Source organism: Prunus persica, chromosome G3 (assembly GCF_000346465.2).
Source record: "Prunus persica cultivar Lovell chromosome G3, Prunus_persica_NCBIv2, whole genome shotgun sequence".
Lineage (NCBI taxonomy): Eukaryota > Viridiplantae > Streptophyta > Magnoliopsida > Rosales > Rosaceae > Prunus > Prunus persica.
The window spans coordinates 22,372,332-22,391,005 of record NC_034011.1 but is presented as its reverse complement, the minus strand read 5'-3'; the positions used below and the strand labels follow the sequence as shown (position 1 = coordinate 22,391,005).

The 18,674-nt window shown below is 37.9% G+C and overlaps 2 protein-coding genes and 1 pseudogene across 3 annotated transcripts; all 3 read right to left on the bottom strand.

Moving 5' to 3' along the window:
* Positions 2,688-4,397, bottom strand: LOC109948137. Its single transcript, XM_020560078.1, has 4 exons — positions 4,314-4,397; positions 3,865-4,047; positions 3,274-3,459; positions 2,688-3,011 (listed from the first exon to the last, which is right to left on the bottom strand). The coding sequence occupies exons 1-4, from the start codon at positions 4,395-4,397 to the stop codon at positions 2,688-2,690; spliced, it is 777 nt and encodes a 258-aa protein (XP_020415667.1).
* LOC18783168 (putative F-box/FBD/LRR-repeat protein At4g03220) lies at positions 11,995-12,879 on the bottom strand. Its single transcript, XM_020560077.1, has one exon. It carries the CDS (start codon positions 12,877-12,879, stop codon positions 11,995-11,997), a length of 885 nt encoding a protein of 294 aa, XP_020415666.1.
* LOC18782664 lies at positions 13,272-17,541 on the bottom strand (annotated as a pseudogene). Its single transcript, XR_002270990.1, has 3 exons — positions 15,934-17,541; positions 13,842-14,018; positions 13,272-13,727 (listed from the first exon to the last, which is right to left on the bottom strand). The product of XR_002270990.1 is annotated as an F-box/LRR-repeat protein At4g14103 (transcript).

The window sequence follows — 18,674 nt, the reverse complement described above, 5'->3', positions numbered from 1 at the left end:
TGTATAATTATTTAGTCTCACACATGGCGTTGGATTTTCTGACGTGTGAGACACTTTCCATTCGTGGCGTTGGAATTTTCGGCGTATCGGAAGAATGTATAATTATTTAGTCTCACACGTGGCGTTGGATTTTCCTACGTATGGGAAGAATATGTGATTATCAGGTCTCACACATGGCCTTGGATTTTTCGGCGTGTGAGACACTTCCCATACGTAGTGTTGAATTTTTCGACATATAGGAAGAATATGTGATTATCAGGTCTCACACGTGGTGTTGGATTTTCTGGCTTGTGAGACACTTCCCATACGTGGCATTGGAATTTCCAGCATATGGGAAGACTGTGTGGTTATCAGGTCTCACACGTGGCGTTGAATTTTTCGACATGTGAGACACTTCCCATACATGGCGTTGGAATTTCCGGCGTATGGGAAGATTATATGATTATTAGGTCTCACACGTGGCGTTGGAATTTCCGAAGTGTGAGACCCTGTGATTTGCTATGAATTATCACACGTAGCGTTGGAGAATTCCAGCGTGTGATAAAAGATCAAGGAAAGGAAAAATGGATTATTTTACTATATCGGGGAAAAATTGATGCTTAAAAAGAATAATGTCTAGTGTGTTGTAATTTAAGGAAAAGGGAAATTAATAATTCTAGAATTTACTATTTTGTATTGCTGTAATGGATTGTATGTTATTGGAGCTGGGATTCTTGTTGGAAGAACTACGTGTGGCTTGATCCCTCAGTAAGGGTACGTAGGTAGCCTGGGGCCCCACCTGGGTGCAGCCGCGAACTCAAGTTATTTTGGGTCTTTGGATGAGTTTGGTGTCGACCTTGTCGGTGGTTTTAAGGTTCGATCGAAACGAGGTTTGATTGAATAGATGTATTATTATTCCGTTGGACTAAGTGAATGTTGTTAATTTGTGGTTGTGGTCAAGTTAGGTTTGAAACCCCTTTTTGGATTGTTATATGACTTGGGTCGAGTTCTATCTACTTTCGATTTGTGTTGGTTTGTTAAATATCACATGATGGACTTTGGGAAGTGATTTGGTGATAATTACGGTGGGTATGCATAAATTAGTTTGAGCTCATTAAATGTTTGGTTTATTTTCATTATTTAATTTAAGAGTTTGGTAGGTGGTTTTGCTTCGGATTAATTGAAGGTCGGAGGCCGACTATGTGAATTGTATGTTATTAGATTGTGCATGCTACTGGTTGGGACTATATTGTGTTTGTTATGCAGGTTAAAGTTTTTGGGAAATATTCAATTTATAAGGGAGACTCAGCCAAAATTTCAGTAAAAAGTCTTGTGCCCTTATTTCTTTTTGGGAAAGGAGGCTATAGTTTCAATGAGTGGGCCCGGCATCAGTGTGATGTCGGGAATTCCAGGATTCATCCCGGGTTCCGAGGAATTCGGGGCGGGTCCCGTCACAACGTGCTTAACAAAAATTAAAACTTAATTCGTGTTGAGATTTACGAGTCCATGCCCATGGAAATTGTTCGTATTGTCCCACATTGAAAAGTTAAGGGACTTTTCAGAAAAATAAAAATAAAAAAAAGTTAAGGGACTTAGCATGAGTTTATAAGGAGTTGGGTTACTCCCCCCATTGTCAAATGGTTTTGGACTCTCTCTCTCTCCCTCCCTCTCTCTCTCTCTCTCTCTCTCTCTCTCTCTCTCTCTCTCTCTCTCTAACCATCAAGTGAGTCAACGACGTAGTCTCTGTTTCACTCTAACCATTGACCGAGTCAACGACGGAGGAGGCTCCATCGAACTCATCCCCGGATTAGATAGGCGAGATCGAGACCATTCTGATGAAAGACAACGATGTCAATGGCCTAGATTTCATCATCGGTGACGGCGGCTTTGGCCTAGATCTCGTCGGTGATGGCAACTTTGGCCCAGATCTCGTCGTTGATGATGGCTTTGGCCAGATCTAGTCGGCGACAGCGGCAACCCTAATTTTTGTTGGTTTATCATATAAAGAGATAGAGGTCCTCAACTTCTTCTATGTTTTTTTTTAAAATTAAAAATAATTAATTTGAACAAGTTTTAAGATCTTAAAAATAGATATGAAGTTGAATACCAAACAAGTTTTTAGATCTTAAATTTTGTATTTGAAAACTCATATATATTTTTTTTTAAAAGAATCATAGTTTTTGAGTAGGATACCAAACGAGCCCTCAACTTTCTTCATGTTATCAGAGTGGGTTTGACCATCTGTGAAGTCCAACGGACCCATTTATAATTTAGACTATCACTTGTATTATAAAAATTAAAAACTTAAAAAAAACCTTTCCAAAATTTATAATTGATAATATCTTTGCCACATTCCCTCTCTATTGCTGAAAGTTAATTTTCTTACAAAATATGAATGTTGAAGTTTTTGTAATTTCGGCCCCATGCAACACAAACGAGAAACATTCCAGCAGTCATGCAATTTTTATGAGTAAATAATAAGATGGGAAGGAAGGGCTTTCACCCAACAATTTAGGAGCAACTCATTTTTTTAGTTTTAAAAATCTACACCTTGCAAGTATTATAAAAGGAAATACCAAATACGCATCGTTTTCCTTGTTTGAGATTTCTTAGAGCTTGAGATAAATTGGTTCATTTAACTGCTCTTCAGAGTTTCTCTTCTGAGAGTAAGCAAAACGATGTTAAGCAACATACATAGAACATCAAAACTACATATCAGCAGTTAAGTATGAGGTTTTGACATCAGTTGATCCCCGAGAGAGTCCCTCTATTATACCAATCTTATCCTTCCAAGCTGCTACATCAGAGGCTTTGTAGTACTTCGGAGTAATGATAATCATTTCCTGCAAGTTCTTTCCATGTTCAAGCAAGAAACTTGCTATGCTAATCACACCCTCATGCCCCATCTTTTGGAAAACCCTAATCTTCACCACCTTCAGGTGGCATAGGAAGGGACTCAGAGTTTGAGCTTCAGCATCCCAGAATTGCTCTTTAGTGCAGTGGCCATTGTCCAACAAATTGTTGTTCCATTTCTGAATTACAATGTACAATTAATATGTTTGTGAAGCAGAGATATATATATACAGAGAGTTTTCATTGAGGGATCCTTCAAATAATAATTAAGGAACACCCTACTTTGCATTGTATTTCACTAATCCAAACTGTCTATTTTGTAGATATTCACTCAAAGATCATCTCTACAACAGATATAAAAGACGTGTAAATATCTGTATGACCTAATTAAGAAGTGTAAACAACATATACGTACACAAGAAGAAGTATGCCAAAACTTACATTGTCTGGCGCGCAATAAGACTTTATCTCAATTCCAAGAGTGTGGACTACTGGAGAACTCTTGAATAAGCATGCTATACCTGGGATGTAAGATTTGCTCCAACTTGTATCAATTTGTAAGCTCTTGAGGTTTATAAATGAACATGGTGGCAGACCACCGAATTCAAAATATCTTTTTGATAAAATCTGCATAGATAAGTAAGCAGCATAAATCCACAGAACACATTTTTGGAAATTCCCAGCAGTACAATATACATGTCGATTATAAATCGTATATCTAGCTAGCTAGGCAAAATCATAAATTTTTACCACATATTTGATAAGTTTCATGAAAGAAGAAAGTTTCAGACAATGTAAGAATTGTTACAAAATGTGCGGCTGCTAATGTTTTTATATACAGTCAAACAAATCCTAGGGCAATCCTTTGTCAAAGATGCTTGCTGAGCTGCTGCCAGATGGGTGCTGGGTGTGCTGATCACTCTCAAGATTAACATAGGTGTGTTCTAAAATTGATCTTTAACAAATTAAAATTATGTGTATGTGTATCCAAAACAAGCTAGTAGATTAAAGAAAACAGATAGTTAAACTCACCTCAAAAATTTCAAAGGATAGCCTAAGGTTTTGAACTTGGGAGATTGCGGAAAAAAGATTTACTGTACTATGAATCTTAATTCCTTTGACAGTGAACGGATAATATATGTCAGCTTTCCGGAGGATCAGAAAGCTCTGGATCAAACATTTCCCAGCAAAGTTGTTACTTGCCCAATAAAAACTCTGTAGATTGGGAGCAAAAATGTTAAAACAGCATTCTCCGAAACACTGGGTGAATTTGAAGGTCTCTAGTCTCATCCCAGATGTGTCTACGTTATTCATCTTGTGCTGCCAACTTGTAGATCTTTGAGGTTTGGACAACAAATTTCGAGATGAGGCTTTCCAACACAAGAGTGTCGAGTCAATTTCTCGAGGAAAGGGAATGAAGAATCCAAAAATAAATCACCATCCGAGAAATCCACGCCAGTTAGTGGTTATCAGGTGCCGACCCTACTGGGACCAATGTGGTTGTCCAGCTCTAATTCATTTGAACAACAGGCAGCAATTTCCTCGTTATCCGCTTTGATGTCCATTGCACCTGGAGAAACCTATATGGTCATTTGCTTATGTATATCTCAGTTTCGATGGATGTTTATTTATTTAGGCCGCTGAGATCACATTAATGAATGCTTACTGGAATTCATTCTCTATGGCAGCACTTGAAAAGTCTTCCCTACCGTTATTCACATGATGCACGCTCAGAAAATGTTCAGGTAATAAGTTCTTCAGGTTTTTATCTTGATTTGCCTGTAGTTAACAACACTTGGTTTTGCCCTTTAATCTTTTTTCTGGATAACAGGATCTATGTGGAGATTTAAATTTTCCTGATAAGTGTGCTCCAATTACGTTTTGTAATTTAAATTTTCATACTCCTCAAGGCTTGCTTTCCAGTGAGCAAGATGTCTTACATTTGGGATGTATGAGGATGCCACGGTACCAATCAGTTTCTCTTATATTTATAGAGTACTGCCGCGCCGCTATACTCGCTAAATTTATTCGAATATTTCAATAGTATAGCTGCCCGGCTATACGTTTAAATATATTAGAATATTTAAATAGTACTCGTTATATTATTTGAATATTTAAATAGTATAGCCGGGCGGAATAGTATAGCCGTTCGGCTATACTCTTTTAATTTATTCGAATATTTAAAAATTATAGCCGTCCGGCTATACGTTTTAAATATATTTATATATTAGAATATATGTTTAAAATAGTTTCTATTATTTAAAAATCCTAGAAAATTCTTTTAAGTACCCAAAAATATTGTAAAAACTATTTTGGTATTCCAAAATTCGATTTTAGCCTCCAAACGTGAAATCCAAGTGTTGAATCAAACAAAAAACCATATCAATTGCTTATTAATATTCAAAAGTACAACAAGAAAAAATAAAATCTAGAAAAATGGAAGTATTCAAGGGCAGCTAAACCAAATTTATACACATGATTATCCTACAAGTCAAATATATATATATATATATATATATCTATACACATGTATATACCTTCATAATCACCAAATAAGGTAGGCTTAAGCTTCTCCTTTATAGTTCTTCCACTTTTACCAATATCAACAAACTCCTCATCACAAAGGAGAAGCTCTTCAACTATCTCGCGTTTTGTAATTCTATCTTCATTACAAACTTGATTTGGTATAGTTAAACATTGTCAATCTTATCTATCTGCATTACAAAAAAATGGCTTCTGAAGAAATTTCCGTTGGATTTGATCCCTCAAGTTTAAGAGTTAGCACTGTTAAAAGTTATTTAGTTAAGTTTAATTAGTTTTTTAATTAAATAATGCTGACATGGCCATGTAGAGACCAAGTCAAGATGAAGTCCTAGAATGTAGAAGTTGTGGTTTAGTCTGTTCACCACGTTCAAATTTGCTTCCGTTGCTTAAGGTAGTTGAACTCCACAAAATCTGCACTTGTGTGTTAGTGGTTATTGTGGAGATTGTTATTTTGTAAGCTTTGTTTTTCAGATATATATAAGAGAGGAAAACTGCAGTATTCTTGTGCTGTGAAATACGTTTACTCAAAGAATCCTTTTACGTTTAAGTTAATTTCAGTTTCTCAACATCTGGTATCAGAGCTCTTCTGGGCCTGAACAAACTTGAAAAAGGTGAAAGATTGTGTCTTGCAGCAGCAAGAAACAATGGCAACAGAGAAAGCCACTGAGAGTTTTATTCAACCAGCGATTCCACGATTTGATGGTCACTACGACCATTGGAGCATGCTGATGGAAAATTTTCTCAGGTCAAAGGAGTATTGGAATCTTGTGGAATCAGGAATTGACGCCCCAGCAGAGGGAGTTGTGTTGACTGAACAACAACAAAAGAGGGTTGCTGAACAGAAGCTGAAGGACTTGAGGGTGAAAAATTACCTTTTTCAGGCACTTGATCGATCTATCTTGGAGACGATACTCGAGAAGGAGACCTCCAAACAAATATGGGATTCTTTGAAGAAGAAATATGCAGGGTCAGAGAGGGTGAAGCGTGCAGTGCTTCAAACTCTAACAAGGGACTTCGAAACTTTACAAATGAAATCAGGAGAGTCCATCACTGATTTCTTTGCTAGAACTCTGGGAATAGCAAGCAAGATGAGATCCAATGGTGGCACCATGGAAGAAGTCAAAGTTGTGGAGAAAATTATGAGATCATTGACTCCAAAATTTGACTACATTGTCTGTTCAATTGAAGAGGCAAAGAATGTTGCTGAGTTACGAGTTGATGAACTACAAAGCTCTTTGTTAGTGCATGAACAAAGACTTAACCGCACCACTGCCAGTGAAGAACAAACAGCTCTGAAAGCTTCCATTGTTTCTGAGTCCTCAAGTTCTCGAGGAGGAAGAGGTCGTGGAAGAGGTGGACGTGATAGAGGAAGAGGTGGTCGAGGTCATCGAGGAGGTGGACGGTCTGGACATAGAGATGACAGCAAGTCATCTCATGTTTTCAAAAGAGATGATGACTTTGAAGAAAAAGGTACGTACCACTTTGATAAGTCAAAAGTGGAGTGTTATAGATGTGGAAATTTTGGGCACTACAAGAATGAGTGCTACACGAAGTTACCAAAAGAAAAAGGAGAAAAGTCAAATTTTGTGGAGAAAAAGAAGGAGGAAGAGACACTTTTGATGGCTTTTCATGCACTGACAAAAACTGATCAGGAGACATGGTATGTAGACACAGGCTGCAGCAATCACATGAGTGGATGTAAGTCTTCCTTTATTAATTTGGATGAAAGCTTTCACACGGTAGTGAGTTTTGGTGACAAGTCAACAGTGAAAGTGATGGGTAAGGGAGATATTCAAATCAAAACTAAAAATGACTTTATTGAAACTATCTCAAATATTTTTTATATTCCTGATTTGAAGACAAATTTGCTGAGTGCTGGTCAGTTACAAGATAAAGGCTACAGGATTACAATCTATAAAGGAGAGTGTGAAGTGTACGACCCAAAAAGAGGGTCCATTGCTGTTGTAAAAATGTCTTCCAACAGATTGTTTCCTTTGAAAATCAAGACTCTGCAGGCTTGCTTATTTGCCAAAGAAGATGACCCGTGGAGATGGCACTACAGATATGGCCATTTGAATTTTAATGGCTTGAGAACACTTCACCAGAAAGGGATGGTCACTGGCTTACCTGATATAACTCCTCCATCAAAGATGTGTGAAGAATGCATCACTGGGAAGCACAAAAGAGACTCTTTTCCAAGTGGCAAGGCAGCAAGGGCTCAATCAATCCTGGAGATGGTTCACTCTGATCTATGTGGACCAATAAATCCCATCTCAAATGGTAACAAGAAATATTTCATCTCCTTTACTGATGATTTTAGTAGAAAGACATGGGTATATTTCTTGCAGGAAAAATCAGAGGCATTTGAAGCATTCAAAAGCTTCAAAGCTCTAGTTGAAAATGAATCAGAAAAGAAGATTAAAATTCTAAGAACTGACCGTGGGGGAGAGTACTGTTCGAAGGAATTTGATGCATTTTGCAAAGAGAAAGGCATCAAGAGACAGCTGACCACTGCCTATACACCACAACAAAATGGTGTAAGTGAGAGGAAAAATCGCACCATTCTCAACATGGTTCGAAGTCTGCTAGTCAAAGGAAGAATTCCCAAGAAGTTTTGGCCTGAAGCTGTGCTATGGTCAGTTCATATTTTAAACAGAAGTCCCACATTTTCTGTTAAGAATATGACTCCTCAAGAAGCTTGGAGTGGATTGAAGCCTGCGGTTGATCACTTTAGGGTGTTTGGGTGCATAGCATATGCACACATCCCCGATGAGAAAAGAAAGAAGTTGGATGACAAAAGTGAAAAATGTGTTTTTCTTGGTGTAAGTGAAGTCTCAAAAGCATACAAACTGTACAATCCAGTTACAAAGAAGATAGTGGTAAGCAGGGATGTGATATTTGATGAAGACACTATGTGGAATTGGTCTGAGAACAGATCGGTTCAACAACAAATTCCAGTTTATGATGATTTAGACAATGAAGAGGTAGCAGCTCCTGAAACTCAAGCCCAGCAGCCACCTCAACTTGAAGTTCAGTCATCTCAACAGTTTGAAGAAGAGAGATACAATTTGAGAGATGAGAACTCAAGGAAGAGGCCAGCATGGATGATGGACTACGATATAAGTTATTCAAGTTCTGATGATGAAAATGCTCACTTTGCATTACTTGTAGATAGTGATCCAATCATATATACTGAGGCTGTTAAAGAGGAGAAATGGAGGGAAGCAATGGACAATGAAATCAAGTCCATTGAGAAGAATCAAACCTGGGAGTTAACTGATCTTCCAAAGGGAAAGCAAACCATTGGTGTTAAATGGGTGTTTAGAACAAAGTTGAACGAAAAAGGTGAGGTTGACAAGCACAAAGCTCGTTTGGTAGCTAAGGGCTACAAGCAGAAGCATGGCATTGATTACAAAGAGGTGTTTGCCCCAGTTGCGAGGCACGACACGATTAGGTTAGTGATCTCTCTTGCAGCTCAAAATTCCTGGAAAATTTTTCAGTTAGACGTGAAGTCAGCATTCCTGCATGGAAACCTGCAAGAGGAGGTGTACATTGATCAACCACCTGGTTATGAGAGAAAAGGAGAAGAAGAGAAGGTGTTCAAACTGAAGAAAGCACTCTATGGATTGAAACAAGCACCTCGAGCTTGGTACAGTCGCATAGATGCTCACTTTGCTAAGCTTGGATTTCACAAATGTCCTTTTGAGCACACACTTTATGTCAAGACTGAGGAAGAAGGTAAAATACTCATGGTATGCTTGTATGTTGATGACTTGATATTCACTGGAAGTGATGCTAAAATGTTTGATGAATTCAAGAAGTCTATGATGATGGAGTTTGAAATGACTGATCTAGGATTAATGCACTATTTTCTTGGATTGGAAGTCATTCAAACTACTGCTGGTAATTTCATCTACCAGAAAAAATATGCACAGGACATTCTTAACAGGTTTCAGATGGATAACTGCAAGCCATTTGGAACTCCAGCTGAACACGGCTTAAAGCTATGCAAAGACAAAGGTGGAAAGGAGGTTGACAGCACTTTCTATAAACAGATAATTGGGAGTCTCATGTATTTAACATACACGAGGCCTGACATCATGTATGCAGTGAGTCTTGTGAGCCGATATATGGAAAAACCAACTGAAATGCATCTCAATGCAGCAAAGAGAATTCTCAGGTATGTAAAGGGGACAATTGATTATGGTGTGTTTTATAAAAAGGAAGATGGTTCTGGTTTTGTTGGGTACACAGATAGTGACTATGCAGGTGATATAGATGATCGCAAGAGCACTTCCGGTCACACATTTCTGCTCAACTCTGGTGCAATATCGTGGTCCTCAAAGAAGCAACAAATTGTGACACTTTCCTCAACAGAAGCTGAATATGTAGCAGCAGCTGCAAGCTCCTGTCAAGCTATGTGGCTTAGGAAAATATTTGAAGTGCTTGGTGATGTTCAAAAGGGACCAACAACCATCTACTGCGACAACATGTCAACTATAAAGCTATCGAGGAATCCAGTCATGCATGGGAGAAGTAAACACATTGATGTACGTTTTCATTTTTTGCGTGACCTGTGCAGTGATGGGAAGATTGTACTTGAATATTGCAAGAGTGGGGAGCAGGTTGCAGACATCTTAACTAAGCCTTTGAAGCAACCTGCGTTTGAGAAGCTGAGAAGCATGTTGGGAGTTTGTTCATTTCAAAGCATTGAACAGGAAGATGATTATGTAATGGTACCTGCGTTTGAGAAGCTGAGAAGCATGTTGGGAGTTTGTTCATTTCAAAGCATTGAACAGGAAGATGATTATGTGATGGTGTAGAGATCCTAAACTGTTTTTCGTAAAAATCAGTTTAAGGGAGGGTGTTAAAAGTTATTTAGTTAAGTTTAATTAGTTTTTTAATTAAATAATGCTGACATGGCCATGTAGAGACCAAGTCAAGATGAAGTCCTAGAATGTAGAAGTTGTGGTTTAGTCTGTTCACCACGTTCAAATTTGCTTCCGTTGCTTAAGGTAGTTGAACTCCACAAAATCTGCACTTGTGTGTTAGTGGTTATTGTGGAGATTGTTATTTTGTAAGCTTTGTTTTTCAGATATATATAAGAGAGGAAAACTGCAGTATTCTTGTGCTGTGAAATACGTTTACTCAAAGAATCCTTTTACGTTTAAGTTAATTTCAGTTTCTCAACAAGCACTAGCATCTCCAAAAGGAAACGTCAAATGCAAAACTCAAATTTGAATACGATGAGTTAGGTAATGATTTGGCATGTTGCAGAACATTTCTCTCCAAACCTAATGTCAAATTTATTCATTCTTATTGTTTTCTCTGTTTTTTTAATTTACTTTGCTTTATAAGTATAGTTTCACATAAAAGTAGAAGTGTATAGTTTCACATAAGATTCCAAATTAGATATCATTCATATATGAATTGTTTTCATTTAATATTTTATAAATATTATTGATATAAACTCTATTAAAATATAAAAAGAGAAATTTCACGAGCAATACAAAGATGGAAGTTTGAATGATTTTAACCAATATAAAGAGACTTTGAATAAAAGACTCGAGTTTGCAAAACGTTTAAGCGAAAGTTCTACAATCTGAACGCTAATGTTGGAAGTTAATACTTTTCTTGCACAATAAGAATGATAGAGGATATCAAACAAGTTTTTAGATCTTAAAGTCACTATTTGAAAACTCATATTTTTTAAAAGAATCATAGTTTTTAAATTTACTTTTTTGTCCGAAAAATCCACGTCAGTTAGAGACAAAGTGTGAAGCTTGCGGAGACCGCTAATGGCCCTAATATAAGAAGATGAAAACCGAAGCAATGGGTCTGCATTTCTTGGGGCTTTGGGTTGATATATAAAACTGCGTTTCAATGTGAGGATCCTCAGAGAATCACACTCAAATACGCCACGAGGCAAATCAGACATGTCGTCAGAGAATCACACTCAAGTAAAGGTCACTACCAATATATATAACCGGGAGTTTGGATGAATTTGACAAATATAAAGAGAACTTTTGACTAAAAGATTGAAGTTTGCTAGCAAGTTTAAGCAAAATTCTGCAATTCTGAACGCCAGATTTATGAATTGATAATATCCCAAATCAACAACATATACAACTCAATATATATGTGGTATCCATAATGATCATCTATGTCTATGTGTTTACAAAATTAGTGTAGAACCATGAGCCTTCGAGACGAGTGGATGCCCGGGGAAATAACGTAGCAAGTTGATCATGGACCTTGGAGTGCCACGAAGAAATGACAAATTTTTGCAAGGCTCTTCCATGTTGAAGCAAAAACCTCACTACGTTAATCACACTTTCATGTATCGTATTTGTCCAAACCACAATATTCACCACCTTTAGGTGACATAGGAAGGAGCTCAAACTTTGAGCTTGATTTTCCCAGCCAGCGGGTGGGCTATGGATATCACAGCCAGCGGTTATCGTAATTGTGAGATTTCGGACTGCAGGAGAGCTCCTGAAAATGCAAGCTATAGCCGGGATATCAGCTTTTCTCAAATCAGTATAAATTTGCAAGGTCTTGAGGTTCATAAATGAATATGGTAGACCACCGAATTCAAGATATATTTTCGACAAAATCTCAAGAATGCGATAGGACAAACAAAGGCTCCCAACTTGGGACAGTGAGGAAAGTAAGATTGGCTGCTCTTTGAGCCTTCACTTTGCTAACGTTGGCTGGTAGCACACAAGAACTAATCTCACCTTCCATGAGCTTTGGAAAGCTCTGAATCAAACACTTCTCAGCAAAGTCGTTATCGTTCCAACAAAATGTTTGTAGATTGGGAGCCAAAATCTTAACACTACTTCCCTTGCCACATCCGTTGAAACAGAGTTTGACTGTCAACTTCTCTAGTTTCATTCCAGATATGTCCAGGCTTTTTATACCCATATTGCAAACTTCTATGCATTTGAGGTTGGCACAGCATATTTTTAGATGGCTGATTCTTCTACAATGATCTACAGTCAATTTCTCAAGGGAAGGGAATGAAGAAGGATCTGAAAATAATACGTTGCCTGCGAAATCCACTCCGGTTAAAGACAGAGAGCGAAGGCCGCTAGTAGCCCGAGCACAAGAAGATGGAAGCCAAAACCGGGTGTCGGGATTGTTAATTAGGAGGCAATGTTCAGAACGAGTGGCTTCCAATGTGAGGCTTCTCAGTGAGTTACACTCAAATAGAGAGCAAGGCAAGTCAAGCGAGTGAACCAACCAGACATAGAGAACAAGTTTTTCAACCCTATGCTTCACCAGACAAGGAACCCAATCAAGCAACCAACTAGGGTAACCAGCATACTCAAAAACCTCTATATTAGAGTTTTCATGGCGGCCAGACAATACTTTGGAAATGCCATTAACTACTTTGCTATGCCGGCCATAAACTTCCCCAACCGTAGCTGGTTTTTTTTCAAATCGCAGCCCTGTCGGACGACAAGCTTTGGAGAAGTCGAGAATTGGACGGAATCCCATAGTTTTCTCCACCTTTTAGATAAAGTACTTGTATGTGCAGCAGATTTAATGGGTAAGAAGGAGAGTGTGTGGTGCAAGACATCATCTGGAAGATCACTGAGCCCGTCCTTGATTTTCAAGTTGTGTTTGTTTTCTTGCTCCATAAGAAGCCTTCTCTTCTTTGCAGCTCTGGTTTCCATGGTCTGGGTAAGGTGTTAGAATAAGATACGAAGAGACCCGATATATATATATAAAGACGGCAACTTCTTTTTATATTTCCTTTTTGCTTGAGGAAAGATTTTATTTTATTTTATTTTATTTGTTTTGGGGATCAACAAGGAACTGGAAGTCGCTTTCCTAACAGGACAAGGATAGAGAAGTTTTGGGCCTTTCGGCCCCTCACACACATGCAATTTTTGTTAATGAAGAAAGAAGACGGATGATCATCCGTAAACAAAATCCAAACATAATATTGATATTCGTAATAATCATCTAATTTTAAACCCAGTTTCAGAAAAACAAGAAACCTTGGAATGAGCCAATGGATTCCCCATGTAATTTTAAACCTAATCCACATTTAGCTCAGACTCTATAATATTCCGTACTGAGGAGAGGTCCGGTGAGCACTTCCAACCTTGTGAACCGTTTCTACATAGAACCACTGGAGGAAGCGACCTCTCAACAACTTTTCCGTTCTCAACTTGGACGGGAACAAACACAATCTTTTCTAGGACAACTCCTTGCCCAATCAACATTTTCATAAAATTGAATTCATCTTCTGTTCCGGTATACACGTTCATTGTAACTTGCTTAAGACTTGGCATGCTCAATTCAACTGGCTTATTTAGCAACTCTTCTGATAAACTCTCCTGGAAATTAGAAGATCAAATGTTAGATATGCAGCCTGGAACAACAAAAAGAATGATAAACATAAGTAATACAGAAACATCAAGAATTGCTATTCTTAAGTATGTGGTACTCACATCTGCCCTTTTCTTGAAAAGGTATTCCAGAATCATTGTCTCGAGATTGGGACAAAGTTTAAGCAGTGCAGCCATGCCAACCAGATCATATTGGGTAAATCCTGTTTGCAGCTCTAAGAGGTTGAGATTGTGGAGCATAAAACTTTTGGGGAAAGAATCCTCCTTTGATGTCAGAAACTAAGGGCATATGAATAAGAGACAGTTATTAATACTAGATGATCTTCAATAACATTATATCTCTGGAAACCAGTGGTCATACGTAGGGAAAAAAGCCAAAAGAGGTTAATCAGTAAAAAGTGAAATTCGAAAAATCCCCAAGTTCGCAGAGGTTAAGCCAAAGAGATTGGCCATCTATGAATGAGATGCTGTACATCAATGAGTTGGACAGAGTTAGAAAGTGACTAAAGATTGTATAGCACAGAATCACATGGCTTGTTACAACATGCTAAGATTTTACTTCCGCTGAGGCTTTTTTATGATAGGGAGTTCCCAGGGATACCCTTGAAGCCACAACATCAAGGAGGGACAAATAACTCTGCACAATGACATGGTTAATCATCAATTAATCCTGCTTATTAGAACGAGTGATCATCAAGGCAGAACCTGTTTTTGACTTTTCGAATAAGAAACAACATACAGACCTTTTTTTGGTAGCTGGTTTTCTCAAAACAATTTTGTACAATATCTTTAAGTTACAATATTGGCATTTATACCATTCTCAATGAGAACTCAATACCTGTTATGAAAGTTTAGTAACTTATTGCCGTAAAAGAAATGTGGTACAATAAAAAGAACAAATGGAACTTTACTTTTCTTGACAAATTTACCTATCATATCATGTCAGTATGCCAGCTAAAAAACTGCAAATGCAGGATATTTAGTTTCAATAAGCATTCCTATATAGAACCATTTGAACACGCGACTTTGCACCAACATGGCCACGGACAAGTATAATCTTTTCTAGGGCAACTCCTTGCGTACTCAAGATTTTCATAAAATTAACTTCATCTTCTGTTCCAGTATAAGATGTCACCGAAACTTGCTTGAGACTTGGCATGCTCAATTCAACTGGTTTACTTGACAACCCTTCTGATAAAGTCTCCTAGAGATTATAAGATCAAAGTTTAGATACGGAGCACGGAACAGAAAAAAGGAAAGACAAAACATTAGTATAGAAACATCTAGAATTGCTGTAATTATGTATGTAAAAGTACTCACATCTTCCTCTATCTTGAAAAGGTAGTCCAGCATCTTTGTCTCGAGATTGGGACAAAGCTTAAGCAGTGCAGCCATGCCAACCAGATCATATTGGGTAAACCCCGTCCGTAGCTCTAAGTGGTTGAGATTGTGGATCATAAAACTTTAGGGGAAAGAATCCTTTGATGTCAGAAACTGAGGGCATACGCACAGAAAACAATTAAGATAGAATATAGAAGAGGTTCAACAACATAATGCTCTCAGAAAGCAGTGGTCATACGTAGGGAAAAATTCCAAAGAGGTTAAGCAGCAAAAAATGAAAATTTTCACAGAGGTTAAGCCAAAGACGTTGGCCGTCTATGAATGAAATGTTGCTCATCAATGAAGTGGACAGAGTTAGAAAGTGAATAAAGCATGTCTGGAACAGAATCACAATGGCTGATCAGTGAGACATGCTACCAGATTTCATTTCGAGTGAGACTCTTTTATGATAAGAATTCCCAGGGATACTCTGCTTCCTACCCTTTCCATCTGGCTAGACTAAACCCTGCAATAATGAGCACACCTCAACAACTAATTACCCTTTCCATCTTTCTTTCGACTCCAAGATTAAATGACAAGCTAAGAATTCTTACATTCTTTCATGTTCTCATCTCTTTCAATTCCAAGAAGACAAAGTCTTATTGAAAAATACACGGCTATATCACCAAGTCCGAAATACACTATCTATGAGAAGCCATCCACATAATCAGAATACCAACCACATTACTACATATTCCTCAAACTTTTTGGCATACTTTCCACATTCAAAAAAGAACAAAATCCCCAATTCAGAAATTAACCAAAATCGAAACAGAAATCCGATAACTGACCAGAACAAAAATCAGAAAATTACCTTAAACCACCAATTCTGCACATTAAGATGCTTAACATTAGGTGCTTGTCCTAGTAGCCTCACAACCTTGTTCCAATAACGATAGGATCGATCGATTTTGTGCAAAATATCAACATGAAACTCAACCAGGGACGACGCATTCTTAAGTACAAATTTGTCAAAGGCACAACAATTAAAACTGATCGAACAAAGGTTTGGGCAATCAACCAAAATGGTCTCTTTGAGTTCAGAATCATAAAAATACCTAAGTGCTAGCCTCTTAAGCTTTGCGCTACATATCTTCATATGATGATGCGCCAAACAGTTCTCAAGATCCAAAGCCTCCAAATTGGGGCAACCCGAAATTAAATCCAGCATTGCCTGGTCCGTCAAATAAACCTCATTGAGAAACATGGACCCAATCGAGCAAAAACGCAGCGTGGACATTTTAGCCGGCAACGAAAGATCACATCGCGTAAGGCCTAAGATTGCTACGCACCCATTTCTCAGAACAGAGAAAGGGAAATCATACCTGTGATTATGAGTTTCTTCGTCATGAAAATCTTTGTGGATGAAGAAGTCGAGATAGAGCTCACGTGTGCGAAGTCGGGTTATGGCGGATCGAACCCAAGAATCGACATGAGAGCGGTAGTGACCATGGTAGATGAAAGAGAGGCGAAAAGTGTGGATGGGAGAATTGGAGCGAAGAATAAGAACGCGGTCGATGAACTCGGCGAAGAACTGGCGAGTATCTAAGGGTGGCTCGTATGGCGGGAAGAGTTCGAAGAGGAAGTTCAAGGAGGGAACACGAGACCAGAGGGGTCTCCATTTCTGGGATATGAGGGAGGTTTGGACCGATTCTAATATGGGAAGACAGGTGAGGATGTGGAGGAGGAGCTCCTCTGGGAGATCGTTTAGGTTTCAATTGGCAACGGTGGCGCTTGGGTTTTGGTTGCTTGCCTCTTCCATTTCCTCCATATTCTAGGGCTTGGGTTTCTTTCGATGTCTAGGACATAAATGAAGAAGCCTGATAAATAAAAAAAACATGAAGATTGGGAAAAAAAAAAAATTAAACGGAGCTGATTTTTGCACTCATCCGCAATAATGTTCCTTATTTTTTCGTTAAATTTTAACTAAAAATACAAACAAAAAACTATTTTAGGAGGAGAGCATTTTTCCTTACCATAAATACTATAATTATTTTGTAATTCAACATAATTGGTTCATTTTTATAATAAAAAATAATTAGCATTAATTAAAAGTTTAAAATATGCATAAAACAAAGCAGCATTAAATTATAGGGAGTCATTATGATTCTTTCGAATCCTAGTATCCGTATGTGAATTTAGTATATTATCGCCCCACCTAATAGAAAATGTCATATAAAAAAATATTATAAAATAAAATGAAGTGTAAGTGGACAAAAAAGAAGTGAAAAAATAAGCACCCAAAAACATATCTTATAAGGGCAAGCCCAGTGAGAGCTTTGAATGGAGCTGCAAGGTATAGCAACTCATGCCAAAAACCCATTTCCAATGGAGTAAAAATGGATCTCCAAAGTCCCGTTTGATTCATGAAACGAATTTGAAAATTCATTTCTCACGTTTGGTAATACTGGGAAAGTAACCGAGAGATATCACTTTATTTCTTTTTCCATATTTATTTTGAGTATGAATGGAAAACAAAATTTTTATAAATTTTCAATTATACTCATATTAAATTAAATAAAAATAAGAATGCATTTAATGACATATTATAATTCTAAATTGTTAATAGGGACAAAATGATCATGAAAAATGTTTATTTAATATTGACTTATTTTCCCAAACTTTCTCAAGGGGAGGAAAAACAAAACCTAAGTGGAGAAGATGGTTTCACTTTCTCCCCTACTTTCCCATGGACTAGGCAACGATTTCCAATGCTTGGACTTACCAAACATAAAAAAACAATTAATTTCTCATTCCTAAGTCTCTTTTCCTATAAACAAACGAGGCCTAAATGCTTCAGCTCACCTGAGGGTTAAAACCAAGTCCACAAAATGTGCCGGTTGAAGCTCATGAAACCCAAGTGGGTCCAACGCGAAAAATCAGCGAATCACATGCAGCCACAAAATCCTTTTTCTCTCTCCTTTATTCTTTTAATACCATTAAGTATTAAAAAGTTGTTGTTGCTCCTTGGGTTTAGAGCCCAACCATTGGGGATAAAATTTTGAATCTCACCTGTGTTCTAAATGGAGCTCTATCCACTTTTTTTGTAGTCCCAATTATTGGGCTTGCTCAAAAAGATTGGGCCCAAGGGTTCACAAGCGGCTAGGTCGGCCTGGCCCATTTTTAGTGTTCTAAGTTTGGGCTAAGGTGTCTAAAGCCTAGCCCGCCCACCTATAAAAACCCAGTCCGCAAGCCCATATACAATAACACTTACGTTTAAAATGAAAAAAATATGAGTATCATGTTGTAAAATAAAGAAGGTGGAGTCCAAAATGATGCTTACCTATAAAGCTTCCCCTCCCCCCCCCCCACTTGTATTGGTAGGGAGAAGGTGGAGTCCAAAATGGTAATGATGATGCTTGCCAACACAAGAAGAATGATTAGGCAACCACTTTGTTCTGCCTACAAATAAGGCTTCCTCCTCTTTGTAATAGAGATAACACAGATACAGATATGTGAAGAACTCTCTATTCAATAAAGAGATCAGTTTCTATACCTCCTCTCTATCTCAATTCTCTCCAATTTCTCACTAGGCAACCACTTTGTTCTCCCTAC

Excerpts from the sequence above, each read along its gene's own strand:
- LOC109948137 (XM_020560078.1), bottom strand. The coding sequence starts at position 4,397 with ATGGACATCAAAGCGGATAACGAGGAAATTGCTGCCTGTTGTTCAAAT. Across the intron at positions 4,048-4,313 it reads ACCACATTGGTCCCAGTAGG|AGTTTTTATTGGGCAAGTAA; the intron begins GTCGGCACCTGA and ends CCCAATCTACAG. Across the intron at positions 3,012-3,273 it reads CTTATTGCGCGCCAGACAAT|AAATGGAACAACAATTTGTT; the intron begins GTAAGTTTTGGC and ends ATTGTAATTCAG.
- LOC18783168 (XM_020560077.1), bottom strand. The coding sequence starts at position 12,879 with ATGGGATTCCGTCCAATTCTCGACTTCTCCAAAGCTTGTCGTCCGACA.